We start from the raw sequence: 15020 nt of genomic DNA, 5'->3' as shown, positions 1-15020 counted from the left end.
ACATAACTCAAATATTGTTGGTGCCATTGCAAACCCATGCTCCCATTTCTCAGCTGGGTCTTCAATACCACGTGTTCAGCCTCCTGCTCGTCCTTAGACTGTGAGACTCATGTTCTTCCAAACTTTGGCCATTCTTCTTAAACTCTTTATCTTACCCTCTTCCTGAATGTTCTCCAAATATAGTTGTTAAGGAAATAAATTAGTGATAGGCTTCTAAGATCTTTAAGATTTCCTCAAATAAAATAATGGGCAAATGAGTTTTTGCCCTGCATTTTGAGCAGGAAGCTGATGAAACTAAGAGCTCTTTGATATCAAGACCTTTAAAAGAATTTACTTCATTTAAAATCTAAAGTAAAACAATAGTAAAACAGTTTTATGATGCCATGAAATTAAACAATTTAAATTTAATTTAGTATAAATAATATAAATAAAAGTAAATATAAAGTAAATTAAGGCAATCAAGTGTGTGGTATTCTCAATTCTGTAGGACATTAAATTGCATGATTGGACAGATGAAGCATATCTTGGCTGCAGAACAAAAGAAAACAGATTTTAAGCCAGAAGATGAAAACAATGTTTTGATTCAGTATACTAATGTGAGTAAAATGATTCAATATGCTAGTTAAGAATATTTGCTTTAGTACTTCTGTTAACATTTTCATTGATGTGTCTTATTATGCTCCAAATTTTTTTCTTTTACACTTAGAAATTAAATGAGAAACTATATGTATTTTCTCCTTAGCTAAGTTGATACACATTTCTATGTAATAAGTATAGAAAAAATTTTACAGGCCTGTGTTAAAGTCTGTGCTTATGTAAGAAAACAAGTGGAGAAGATTAAAAATTCCATGGATGGGAAGAATGTGGATACAGTTTTGATGGAACTTGGAGTACGTTTTCATCGACTTATTTATGAGCATCTTCAACAATATTCCTATAGTTGTATGGGTGGCATGTTAGCAATTTGTGATGTAGCTGAATATAGGAAGTGTGCCAAAGACTTCAAGGTATGTATTCACAAATATCATACTTGTAAATAGGCTCAAGAACATAAGTCAGATCATTAAAAATGTGTATCAGTTATAATCATTAGTAAAAAGTTTATAACTTTTGTAGACATTGTAGTGAGACAGATCTAACGTTTCCTAACTGAAAATGTGTTGTTCCAATCATATTTTCAGTATTAACATGATTTTGCTGTGAACTTTATCTTAGACAAGCCCATATTTCAGTTCCATGGTCAAAATGACCTTGTTAACATCCATAACTAATGTTGTATATATCACATACTAGGAAAATAGGTTCTTTCTTCTTGTATATCTCTCTGAAATTAGTATCCCTTAAGGTTTAAATTATTTTAAAAAACTGCTAAATTAATGATAAATAGTTCTAGTCCACAAAAGTATAAATGATTATTACTATTGAAGATCATTGGTGTAATATGAATCTTTTCAAAAAGCTTATAGCATGTTCACGTAATATCTGAAGTATTTTGAGTTTTAACACTTCTGGAGCTTTTAAAAATTCTAATATATTGAACTGTCTAACATTAGTAAGTCCTGACTAACAGTATATAAGTGAGAAGAATTTACAAACTGATTGTAAAACTAGAAATTATTTTGTTTCAATGTTATCTGTTTCCCTCTCTTATCTCAATTCAGATTCCACTGGTATTACAGCTTTTTGATACTCTGCATGCACTTTGCAATCTTCTGGTAGTTGCCCCAGATAATTTAAAGCAAGTCTGCTCAGGAGAACAACTTGCTAATCTGGACAAGAACATTCTTCACTCCTTCGTACAACTTCGTGCTGACTATAGATCTGCCCGCCTTGCTCGACATTTCAGCTGAGGTTGAATTTAAAGGGAAATGTGTTGTACTTCAGCAGGCCTTTGTTGATAGAAAGCACAGGAGGTTTCTTATGACACAACTAACATTTTATGGAAAAATGACTGTTTGGAAAAACAGCAGCCATACTTGCCCTTGAGATTTTATTTGAAATATGGACAATACTAACCATATTTTGCTTTTTTCCCTTAAGTTGAATTTTAATTCCCTTTTTGAACTTACAAATTTCAGATTCTGTTAAACTACATGTTATTGTCTTCATCCTGGAAAATGTTGGTGTTAGACAGCAAATGAGATCCTTACCAGTGTTCCAGTATATCTTTAATATATTCCACTGAAAAATTTCACCATCCTATTTTGCACTAATATAAAATACAGCAAAACTGCATTTATTATTTATCATTTTTAACGACCTTTTCAGCACTGGTAATTGTTAACCAAGTTATTTTAGGTTTTCCTGAAGAACTTTTTACCTCTTTCAGAAGGTTAACAATTGGGCATAATTTCTGTAGTTGATTGAATTTTTTCTGAGGTACAACAATACTACTATTCCAAGAAAAATGTTATAAACAAAACTAAAATGATGAAATGTTTTATGTAGCTATTAGTGGTGGATCAGAGTACATCTGCTTTCTGGGTAAAGAAAACTTAAGAAAGTTTACAATTTCTTATTTGGTAAACAGATTTTAAGCCAATGCTAACAAGAAATTAATAAAACTACCTTATTTTATATATCACTTAAGATAAGGTGAAGGGCCTTTAAAGGACCATATTTATTCGTTATTTTACTGTTATAAGGGAAGTAAAAAAGTGAAGTATAGTCTAAATGGTGCATATGAGAAGTATTGACAATGTTTAGCAACAACGCAGTGCTTTAAGATTTCTACCCTTGTGCTAAACTGAAGTAAGATGGGATGGCTAAACATGCAGGAAATATATTTTCAGAGGAATTGGAAGTTGATGACACGATATATTCTAAGTCTTGAGATGAGTTTTGTAAGTAATAGTTGTTTTTTAAATCTATAGTTTCTGTCATTGCCTTTTTCAAGGCATTTCTGAAGCGATTCCTACTGAATATAGTTAATTGAATTGGCTTAATATGGTGACATAATAAATCACTTATAAAATTTTAAACATCAGTTGGAAATTTAGAAAGGCCTATACTCTAAGAACTATAAACTTGCTCTGTGAGAATATGTTCTTAGCTATATGTAGTGTTTCAGCTTCTGTTGTGTTCATAGTCTTCCAGGAACAGATAAACTTTAATGTTCAACTCATTCTTGGCTTTTTTCCCCTTTATACATGTAGACTTTTTGGCCTAATTTTGGAAAACTACTTTTAAGAATATGTTCATCAACTTTACCAAAACTTCCAGGTCCAGAACTAGCTACTATTTAAGTTACTATTGACTGGATTTTCTTCATTTTCTGTTTAGCCCAGTGTTATCAAGGTAAGCAAGAGAAATGAAGTATGCCAACTTTTATCAAAGCATTTTAGGAAATTGTGGCAGCTTTAGAAGGCTGTCTAGTTTTCTATTCCTTAGCCAAAGGAGAGCCAGAACAGGTTTTGGATACTAGAGAAAGTCATACGCTTGTACTATTGCCATTTTAGAAAGCTCTGATGTGAATTCAAATTATACCTCTGTTACTTAAAGCCAACAATTTTAAAGCAGTAGTTTTATTGGCCACTTGAACTCTTTGTACACAGTGTCAATTTGTAAAAAAAAAAAAAAAAAGGGAAAAAAATCAAATAAAACGTGAGAGAACATTTTAAGACTTCCAAATCAGAGAATAGCTTCAATTATTTTGTTTGGATTAATTTTTAAAATGTAAAGCATATACTTGTTGCTTAGATATTTTGTTAATTATTATTTCCATGTTTGAATTCTGTGCAGTATTTTCCATTATGTCCATTGACAGGACAATAACAAAGAAAACTCATAAGTGAATACTTAATTTAGAAGTGTTAACATTAATGCTCAATAAACAATTCCCTGCAATTGTTTTTTTTATTTCACTCCATTTTTACATTTTTAAGGACATCCATACTGAATTTTATAAATTATTTATATTTATATTTTTAAGATGATTTTTATTTGTCATAGCATAGGTCTTCTCACTTACCTTTTTAACAGAAAAATACTGACTATATAACCAAAATTAGGAACAGATTGTCTTTCTCTAAGGACAAAAAAATTGTTGTATAAAGCAAATATGCATTCTTTGTATTTGATTTTTTTAAAGTATTTTTCATATTAATGGACCCTACACAATTTTGCCCAAAATATATGGTTCAAAAGAGATGATCAGTAAGTAAAATGTTTTTCATATGCACATGGTAAAATTTTAGGTAGTGATATTGGAACTTTGTATATTAATAACTTTAGTCAACATTTGAATAAAGAGAATCTTTACAGTTTCCCATAGTTCCCACATGAGCTCACATGCAATGTTTAGATAATGTTTTGTAGTTGAAAATGTGCTCTGAAAAAATGCAGAAACACTTAAAAAACTTGAGTGTATTGTGTTTTCACAAAATGGTACAGAAAGTGAAATACAGAACACAAGTTTAAGAAGGAAGTCTAACTTTTGTAAGTAATGATATTGAAAACGACAGTTAACCAAAATAAATGAATCGTTCTTATGAAGAATTATTAAATAATGGCTGGGATGCATCTTTAGACAGTTGACTGACTGACTATTCCAGGACAGTTATTAGCCTCACTTTGAGTATCACCATGGTTGGAATCCCTAGCAGCTACTTTCTTGTTTTAAAAAGAGCTTCTAAGTAGGTTGATTTATTATATATTTTAGACATCCACTTTCCCCTTTGACTTTAAATATTTCACTCTCTGAATATCTGGCTTACAGTAAAATAATTTAATTATCATCCAGTAGATGGATTCGAAGTGGAGAACTTACTGCTTTCTTAAAATGCCTTTTCCTCATCAGTGATGGTGAATGTTTACATGTATCTAGATAAAGAGATTTTTGTTCCTGAAATGCCACAAAACCCCTTAAGGCATGTTTGAACCACATGTGAAAGTAAGCAAGGTTCATCTGGTACATAATTTGTTAGTGACTTTAAAAACTCACTTATGGGAGTTCAACTTTTTTTTTTAATGCAAAAATGTTTTATGTATTACCCATATATTGCCCCTTGACTCAGAAATGTGAAATGTTTTCTAGAAGCATAGTGATTTCTCCTGATTTGTTATGGAGAATTTGACATACGACGCATTCTGTGCTTTCATCCAATTAGTTTAACTATATTCAGTTCCTGTAGTATTTCTTTCTGCTTGAGAAAGTCTGTCCTGAAATACATTGTGTACTTTGGAGGAAAAGAACAGTCCATATTGTTACTATAAATAATTCTACATAAAGTGAAAAAGGCATTTAAAAATTTTTGATGCATAATAAAGATAATTACAGCTACATTTATTGGCTTAAGTCCCATGCACTGTGCTAAGTCCTTTGCATACTTTATCTCACTTGATTTCAAAGCAGCCAGGAGTAGAGTACTGTTATCTACATTTGACAGATGGAGATACCCAGCGCACAAAAAGTTTAAGTAGATCTGCTCAAGGTCTACAGCTAAGTAAAAGGCTCAGATTGAAACCTAAATCTTTCTCACTCATCATGTTCTGTATGCTGTTCTCCTTATGTAACATTAAACAGGTCCTTGAGTTTGATAGGCTCATTAGTTTTGTTTAATCTAATTTCTTCTCTTTGGTTCTCTTTGTAGTGTTTAGATTATGAAGTTGATAGCCAAGGCTAATATCTAATTTACTATTGGACTTTTAAAAAATGTGTCCAGTATGATCTTACTTTTAAAATTTGGTTTTTAAACTTTTATAAGTGGTCATGAAATTTTAATTGTTAAGTTTGTACTTAATAGAAATCTTTCCATCAAAAAGTTCTTTAGTGAGTGTTATTTTGCATAATCGTAATACTGTTTCTTAGTAATAATTTTTGCAACGAAAGAATACAGGTATTTTGTACTGTATTTTGTAACATGGGAGAGAATGAAAACTCTACCTTGAAAGATATGAGGAAATCAGTATTTCTACCTTTAAAAACAGTCTATTTTAATGTCGTAAGTTTGCCAATTCTGTTGATTATTTAGTGCATTGGTAGTTTTTAAATGGCTAATGCTGGAATGAAAAACAGAAAAAATGTACTCAGTGTTTAGCAATAGGTATCATTTTCATTTAATTAAAAATTGCATATTTAATCTTCTAAAAATTGCCTTAGCTCTTAACTTTTATTCCAACCACTGATCAGTCTTTCTCTTTCCAAATTTAGGAGAGAAACAACCCTCAAATGTATGTAGGAGAGAAACGTGACACATTAGAGAACAAGAATTTTAATTGGTGATTTGGAGCAGCTAGATTGATAACCCTGGGCTTAACAAGACTGATATTTTAAAACTAGGCCCTGTATACTTTAACATCGTTACTTGGGAGGTAACACTAAACTTCAGTTCTTGTGACTAATAATACTTTTGAAGGAAGGGACAAGTAATTAACTATACTAGCTCATTTTCTAAGTGGTTTAGAAGTTTGCAGTCTGCCTCACCATACAAAGCCAATTTAAATATGAGTATATCATGATCATACTCCATACAGCAAACAACCTCAGAGAAAAGTCATTTATTCAGAAGACATAAATTTGCTCTAGACAGCAGTGATGCATTACAAATATATAATTATTTGCACTAATATTTGAGCAGGTGGAATGGATTAGAACATGGTCAACATTATGCTGCTGATAACATGTATTTTTCTGTATTAATATGTACTGTGCAACATGTATTAAAATTGTCAATAATTCATTTTAGCCAAGATTACTAATATTTATATTACTGTGTTGAAGAGACAGTATCTAGCTGAGCCACTTTTAAAGTCTGAAACTGGAACTAAGTTTACTTTCAAAAACCACTTAAATTACTTTATAATCTCTGGAAGGTCAATAAAATATAGAATTATCAGTGACTGGTGATTTAATAGGAAGAAGTATGGAGGGTTAAGAATAGGGGTACCTCTAAGAATAGGAGTAAGAATCTGGAATGAGTAAATTAAGTTTAATTTATGGCTCAGATGAGTGACTTCCTTTTGTTTTCAACATTGGCAGTCTTAAATGAAGGAAAATGTCTTTCTTCCAGAGTATCTTCATATTAATAAACTAAGTCTGAAGATTGGATGGAACCAGCTCCAAGGAATTAATCTCCAATGGTGGACTTTCAGATTTTTTAGATTAAACTTTGAGAGGTAGGAAGCCTTCTTGATGCCCCTGTAATCATTAATAGACAGTGCCTTTGAATGGGGTCATCCCTTTTTACCTGTCTATCATTTTAATCTTTATACTGTGAGTAAATTTGGTTTCTTTGAACTCTGGCATCTTGTTGTGACATTCTATCAAACCTGCAGCTTTTTTGGTATAGAGAGTATTATCCAAATAGAATCTGAACAATGCTGAACTAAACAGAACTGTGAAACTACCTCTAAGTATATTGTTTGCAAATGCTGTGCCCTGTTTAGGGGATTCACATGAAATTGTGTGAAAATACTTTATAAGGAGTAATACTAGTGCTTCTATATTAGAATTCTTCAGTAGAATGTATTTTCAGTTTTTGCCACAGGGGGAGAAGTTATTTTTATAGTAATACTTATATTTTTGTTTGATAAAAAATAGAACTCACATAGTTCCTCTCTATTAAACAGCACCTGTGAACATGTCACTATCCTAATAGGAAGAGTGTGTGTGTGTGTGTGTAAGTTTCTGAAAGTCATGTGAGAAGAATTTCTGGGTGAATTAATGACACAACTAAACAATTTTGAAGAACATGTATGTGCACAATGGACACAGGAATTGAACAGAATTCATCATAACTAAAATTGTTTTTTAGAGTTACATATCTCATTGAATTCCTTTATCAATTCTTTAAGAATAATAAGAATCTATTTATTAGTTTTCCGCTTTCTGCCTTCTAAAGAAAAAATTTTGGAACAATCTCAAACTTGCAGAAAGGTTGTAAATATTGTGCAAATAAAATTTTTCCACTTTGAGAGTAAGTTGCTGTCATGATGCCCCGTCACCCTGCAGTTCTCCTGTATTTCCAAAAAGAAGGAATTCTCCTATATAGCCACAATACAACCATCAAAATCAGGAAATTAATAATGATATATTACTCCTATCTAATCCTAAGACCCCATTCAAGTTTCACCAGTTGTCCCCATAACGTTTTTTAAGGATCCACTTCAAAATCATATGTTGCTTTAGGTTGTAGTTTCTTTCACTATGAAACAGTCCGTCAGGCTTTCCTTGACCTTTGTTACCCTTGGCACTTTTGTAGGTTATAAGGCAGTTATTATGTAAAATGTCCCTAAATTTGGATTTATGTGTTTTTCCATGAATAGATTCCATTTTCGCTTTTTTTAGCAGGGGTATTGCAAAAGCAATTCTGTTTCCTTATTGTGTCCTATGAGGTAATGAACAATTTCAGTTTGCCCCATTTCTGGTGATACTCATTTTTAGCACCCGCTTAAGGTACTACCCATCAGGCTTCTCCACTTTAAAGTTACTTTTTCCCTTTGCAAGTATTTTGTGGGAAGGCAGTTTGAAGCTATCTATTTATCCTACTCCTAATCAAAATTAAAATTTACTAATAGCAGTATGAATTCATGGTTTTCCAGTCAATGGATTATAATCTGTTACTTATTTTGAATCTCAAATTGTCCCATATTTGGCCAATGGGAGCCCCTTTGAAGTTGGCGTCTGTGTCCTTTTGATATGTTGCCATCATTTTCAGAGTACTATTTTACTTTTGGGCACATAGGATTTTCCATACTCATACTTTTCTGCCCCTGCTCTGGAATTAGCTGTTTTAGTGGAAATTGGTATTTAGAAGCCATAATTTGTACATGAGATGTGCTTATTATAATTGGGATGTCAGTGCCTCCACTACTACTCAGTGGATGGTGCTAGGGGGTTTTATGTGTGTATGTACATGTATATGTTTTAAATTTACATACACATACACTCTCCTGTGTGACACTCTTTTCACCTTATTTGAGCTCCAATACCCTATATTGTGTTTCTCTCCAGCACTCAGGAGGAAGGCTTCCTCACTCCACTGAGCCTCTGAGGCTTTGGTTTTAGGACAAAGTTGAGGGAATGAAAATCATTACAGAAAACATGTAAAGATTTTTAAATTCTAAATAAAAATCACTCATAATTTTGTCATTCAGAAACAACTATATTTTGGTATATTTTCTTTTATTGTAGTGATCAAATTAGTAAAGCTGAATTGAGGATGGTAAAGTGTTTATGCCAAAAAGATGGAACTTACATTTTGAAGGAATTAAATTTGAAATATCATGAAATATACATGTCCTTGCTACTATGAGTAGTTGTTAACTGATAAAGTACATAAGAGAATCTGATTTGGGGAATGGAAATCTTTCCATTAAGGACTGAATACCAATCGGATATTTTTATAATAAAATTCAAAGGAAAAATGATCATAAAATTGTTCTGTAGGCCAACAAATAAAAATATATTTAAGTAAGATAGACTTTATGTAAGAAAGGAGTCTGTAACAGGCTGGATTTAATACATGTTAAAATAAACTTCATGTGAAATAAGAGCCTGTACATGGGTAGATTGCTCAACTCTCAGTTTCCTTGTTCTTTATGATCATGCTAGGACTAAAATTTTATAATTCTAAATGCAGACATTCTATTAAGAGCTTCTAGTGATATTAGAAATAGATTAGCTTAAGAAATCATGTTTGAGCCCAGCTGAAAATATCTAAGAGGGGGATCTTCCCCCAGCGCTTCCAGCTTGCAGTGATCATACAACACTTTGACCAAGAGCTAAGGCTCTTGAATCAGGCAAATGGCAGATGTACATCTTAGCTTTGTCACTTGCTAATTATGTGACCTTGTGCAAGTGTTGTAAAGTGGGGAGAAGACATTTGTGATCATTTTAATGCTCACCACTTCTGTCAGCCTTTTGAAGGTGTTCATAGTCTCATTGGGATCACCTCATTCATTTTTCATCTGACATTTATTGAAATTCTGTCCTTCATCAGGTACTGTATTAGAAGTTAGGGATATTAATAAATAAAAATATCCTGCCTTCAAGAGGCTAGCCTAGTGAGAAAGTTAATGTATGGAACCAATTGTAGTATTCTGTAATAAGTGCTGTGATAGTAGCATGGAACCAGGTGCTGTGAGAGCCCACAGGGAGCGATTATTAAATTTGTGGGCTGGTGGGGAGGGTAGGTAATTAAAACTATTAAGGTTACCTTTTATCAAGCACCTGCTGCTTTATTGGCTTGGTCTACAAAAGGTCAATTTTTTAAAAATATTAAAATTCTAACAGTTCCAATCCTACACCTTGAATTCCCCTCAAACGTAGTTTGTAGTGGTTAATAAAGCTTTACTGCATGCTTAGGGGAATAACTAAAGAACAGTTCCAAATGTGATTTACTCTGCCATTGGCAGTGATTTTTCTCAGGTTCATGAGCCCTGTGGAGTTTCTATCAGGCTACCAGATGTTGAGGCTAATTTAACGCCCATCAACAAAACTCTCCAAGAACTTTCATGCTCCAAATTCAGACTCAGAAGAGGCTCTTTCTGCTCCACCCTCACTCTCCTGATTCCAAGGCCCATTCATTTTTCTGCTTTAAAATGATTGAGAGAACTGAAAGGCCAGTCACAGTAGAGTGGACTTCTCAAAGCCCAAGGTAGTTCATTTTAATAACACCACAGAGGAACACTGGGAGTCTTATCTAAATATACATATAGGAAAGTATTTCTCCTGTGCTTCAGCACCACATCACATCAACACCACATCAACAGCCAACACCACACGTAATTGCTAAACAGAACTCCTCATATGATGATAGCTAACACTCATGGAACATTTTATGCCAGATGTTATCTTAATGATTTTACATTCAGTCTACACAGAAACTCTCTGAGGTAGGTATTGATATTGTCATCATTTTTTTTATGGGTGAAAGAGTTGAGGTATGGAGAAACCCAAAGCAAATTGACCCAGGTAGGAGACGGTAGAACCAGGATTGAACATAGGCAGTCAGCCATTGGCACCTGTACTCTTAACCACTATGTTACTTTTCTTGGACAACCAGCTGCCCAGATGATAACATCTGGATTTGGACTTCTGACAACTTCACGTGTTTCTCCAAGATCAACTGATGAACTATTAATTTCATGTAACAAGAGACTCCTGGATAGTTTTCCCCAAAGGGTACGTATCAGAATATAATGGATTTATCTACTACAGAAATCCAAACTATCCAGCAACCCCCCCAAAGCCAGATCATTTCACAAAACAAACCAGCACATTTAAAACTGAAAAGTCCCAGTAATCCTGCCAAGAGCTCCACTCTGTTAGTAGTCATGCCATGTATTTTGGTTGGGGTAGCTTCTCTTAATGTTAAAGAAATCCATACTTTTCTACACTTAATATGCAGCAAGTTGAACATTGATGTGGCCCTTTAGAGCATGAGCAGAGGTTGAAAATACCTGAACCAACATGAAGAGTTCAGGGAGTGAGCCTTTCCTTTTATTTAGAGCCAATGGGTAAGAATTCATAGGCCTGGTGGTAATAATGTTACCTAAATTTGGGGCTAGGCTAGACCCAAAGCCTGATCCAAGTTCAAAGATGGACAAGAAAGACAACTTGGATTCATTTTAAGGTTACTTTGACCCAATTAACAACCCTGCAAGTGAGCAGTAATACAAGTATGTGAGTGGAGAGGCCTCAGTGTCTCCTTCGCTCTTCATGGAAGGATGCCCAAAGTTCAGAAGTCGAAACAGCAGTTTTCCAGCAAAGAATCACCACACAACTCTACCTCATAGCATCTAATTAGCCTAGGATGAAGGCCCTATAAGGACTCAAGGGTTTATTTTATCATTCACTCAATTCAATAAATATTTATTGAACACCTACTATGAAGTAGGCTTTATTCTAGGCACATGGGATGCATCAGTGAACAAGGTCTCAGATGTTGAACTTACCTTCTAACAGCAGAAGCCAATAAATAACTATTAATAAGTAAATTCTACAGCACATTAAAAGGTGAAAGTGCTTTGAGCTAAAATGAAACTAGATCAGGGTATAGAAAAGAAGTTGGCAGGAAAGTTTCCATTTTAAATGTGGTCAGGATGGCAGGGTCAGCTTCCTGTGTGTGTAATCTGTGCAGCGGCACAAGGCTCGTGCTCAGAAGGGGTTACACTTGGTATGCTACTCTGCTGACATCATTTTGAAATTCTTAATTTTATCTTTGAACTTAGGTTTTTTAAGTGAAATCTATTGGGACAAGGGAGTATTTGTGTAAGCAGAGGAGAGATGCACAATTTGCATGGTTTCCATGTCTGTTGAGATTCTAATTGAAACTGCATTACATTGGTATATTAATTTGGAGAAAATTGGCATTTTTAGATTATTAGGTTCTTTCCATTTAAGAAGATGATATGCTTTTCTGTCTGGTTTGTTGTCCTCCATTGATAGTATATAGATATTTTCTATTTAGGGTCAGCACATTTCTTTTTTAATTTATTTGAATTTAAAATCTATTTTAATTTATTCCTAGAATTTTTCTGGGGGGACAGCAGTTTTGATGCAAGGCACACCTTTTTCATATTAAAAATTAGCATTTTGTCTTTTGACTTAAAATCATAGGAGGAATAAAGTTCTAGAGAAACACACAACTAGAAACAAAATAGTCTTTTGTTTCCTGATGTGTATTCCTAACTATCCTTCGCTTGCAAGTTTATTCTTCTCATTCATACCCATTGAAATTGAATAAATAATCCCTTACAGGGGAAAACAGAGGGATCAGTGAAGCTGGTCATGAGAAGACTGCTCTGGGTGTTACTTGTGGGGTTAGCCATGGCTATCAGCAAGGCCACAGAGGAGTAGCCAGAGAGGTCAGTAAGCCCATGGCCTCTTGGGTAGGGTCTACCTATGTACCTTTGACACGAGTGGCCACTGAAGACTAAGTGTGAAGAGCAGCACAAGTAGGGGCCACAGGGGCTGATGTGATGTGTGGTCCAGGCCTGATTTGTGCAAACCAAGGAAAACGAAGCTCTTCCCAGATCAAGAAGACTGTAAATTTTATTTGTTTTCATTGTAAATCTCAATGGACATGTTTAATCAGCATCAGTATTTTCACCAGCAGTGTAGGATGTGTGAATGCACAGAGATGGAGCTGCTAGATGTAGAATAAGAGCAAAATCTGAAAGTAGCAACAGCCTCATGGCAGAAAGAGGTGAACATTCTAGACTAAAATTAAGTGGACACAGAGATGTTTTGGTATGCAGCTACAACCCAGCAGCATACTGCTGGAGACATTGTGACTCGAGGAAGACAATCAGCCCAGCAAGGACAAGCATAGATCTAAGAGGAGGTGAGGTAGAGAGAAGGTACCAGACTAGGTCTGAGATGGCTTCTGTCTGCCTTGGGCCATAGGGAAATGTCTGGTCTTAGGGTAAGTATGTGGAATATAGTGACTTGGCTGTGCCCAAACAAACCACTTTAGTGGACCTACTACATGCCATTTACTCATATGGATATAGTTTCTTACCAGTAAGGGATTGGTAAGTGGCCAATTTGTTGTAAACTTTTACAGTGGCCAAGGGAGGTCTTCATTCAGGTGTTAGAACAGAACAGAAACAAGAATCTTTTGTACCCAATTAAATTTTAAGCCACAACTTTGGTTTCTACCAGAACACTTAATTGTCAGGCCCCAGTTTTGCCAACCTGCTGCTGTTCTGAAGTTCTGGGAAGGTAGGATAGGAGGCTGTTATTTGGATCCAGAATGGCAATTCTACTCTTGAGCATCCATTTTTCAGCTGAGAACCACAGGCAGGGAAAGAGTTAAGTATGTTAAAGTGCATACACAAAATAAAAAAGGGAGAAAAATGTTACCAGCAAATTTTTAAACAATAGACATGAAAATGCTGGCTCTTCAGAGTATGGAAAAAAATTTCCTTTTCATACATCGTGACAGCCAGAGGGGGTTATTACTGAGAATATGGGTAAAGTTACTGCCGGTTTCAACTGGTAGTCACGTTTAAAAAGAAACTATGGAAACCAGGAGAAGGAATATTAATTAAGTTCAAATTTGGAATGTCTTTGCCAGGAGTGGATGAATGAATTCAGTGAAGCAACCTGTTGGGTTGTAACTCAGTGTTTTGCTAGCAATTTAATAGAATGCTGAACTTTTCATAAATTAACACTTTGTTCTAGTAATCTTATTAAAAGGTTATTTCTTGATTAGATTAGTCCTAGAATGTGATTTTATTGTAAATGTAAAGAACCAGCATATATTTTCTTTCTTTTTCACAATTTTAAATAACCACATTATTGTTTATTAAAAATATTTAATACATTTACATGTTAAAAATAAAAAGCACAAAATGATATGGACAAATAAGTCTTTCCCGCTCCAGACTGTCTCCCCTCACCCCTCATTTTAACTAAAGAAACCTGTTATTAGTTTCTTGTGTATACTTTAGGGAGATTATTTTCATACCTCTTTCACACAAATTCACAAAATCTGTTGTTCGTTAGACCTATTATAACTCTTCTAAGAAGTTCCCTATTATATTTATATTCAAGGCCCTTTGATGATCACATCTTTGGGGTATTATTCACTAAGAGCACATGCCTTTTAAAAAATATTTTCTAATAGTGAAAGTAATATGGATGTCTGGAGAGGGTAATGCTAATGAGAAAATACAAAATGGGAAAAATTGTTCACCTGAATAAACCTGGAGAGTTTACAAGTAAGGCTTCGCTGGTCACTGAAGGGTTTGAAGGAAGTTTCCACTTTACAATGTGAATATGTTGTGACCGTCTTAGTCCTTAGACTAATTTGCTTCTTTCTGGTAGGGAGGATAGCAGAGTTGAGGAAACACTGACTAAACCGAAAATCGGCTCCATTTAAATGTGAAGCTGCATTCTAAACACAAGTAGAGTCTCCTGAAGGGCTCTGAACATTAAGCTGCATGCCTTGCCGAATTTCATTGCAAATAGACAACAGCAGATGGTAACAATGCACTTCTCATAGATGGTAGGAGGGAGGCAGTCTTGTTTCAAGTAATACTATTTCTGGGCGATAATCCAAAATGCGCAG

The 15020-nt window shown here is 34.3% G+C and overlaps 1 protein-coding gene across 2 annotated transcripts in view; it reads left to right on the top strand.

Annotated features, from left to right (window-relative positions):
• The window catches only part of EXOC5 (exocyst complex component 5), a 50022-nt gene extending 42785 nt beyond the window's left edge, over positions 1-7237 (top strand). Inside the window, exons 16-21 of one of the 2 annotated variants that reach the window (XR_012073637.1) lie at positions 488-596; positions 792-1007; positions 1662-1851; positions 3156-3297; positions 6152-6312; positions 7011-7237. Coding sequence is in view for 1 of the 2 variants with exons in the window: in XM_006199738.4 (XP_006199800.1) it covers positions 488-596; positions 792-1007; positions 1662-1850 (514 nt within the window). In the remaining variant the exon portion in view is untranslated. Of the gene's footprint in view, positions 1-487; positions 597-791; positions 1008-1661; positions 3847-6151; positions 6313-7010 lie in introns of those variants that run through there. The other variant, XM_006199738.4, reaches the window with a different exon arrangement.
• The last annotated feature ends 7783 nt before the right edge of the window (positions 7238-15020 follow it).

The sequence above is a fragment of the Vicugna pacos genome, chromosome 6, assembly GCF_048564905.1.
Source record: "Vicugna pacos chromosome 6, VicPac4, whole genome shotgun sequence".
NCBI classification, from domain to species: domain Eukaryota; kingdom Metazoa; phylum Chordata; class Mammalia; order Artiodactyla; family Camelidae; genus Vicugna; species Vicugna pacos.
This window is presented reverse-complemented; position numbering and strand designations above follow the sequence as displayed.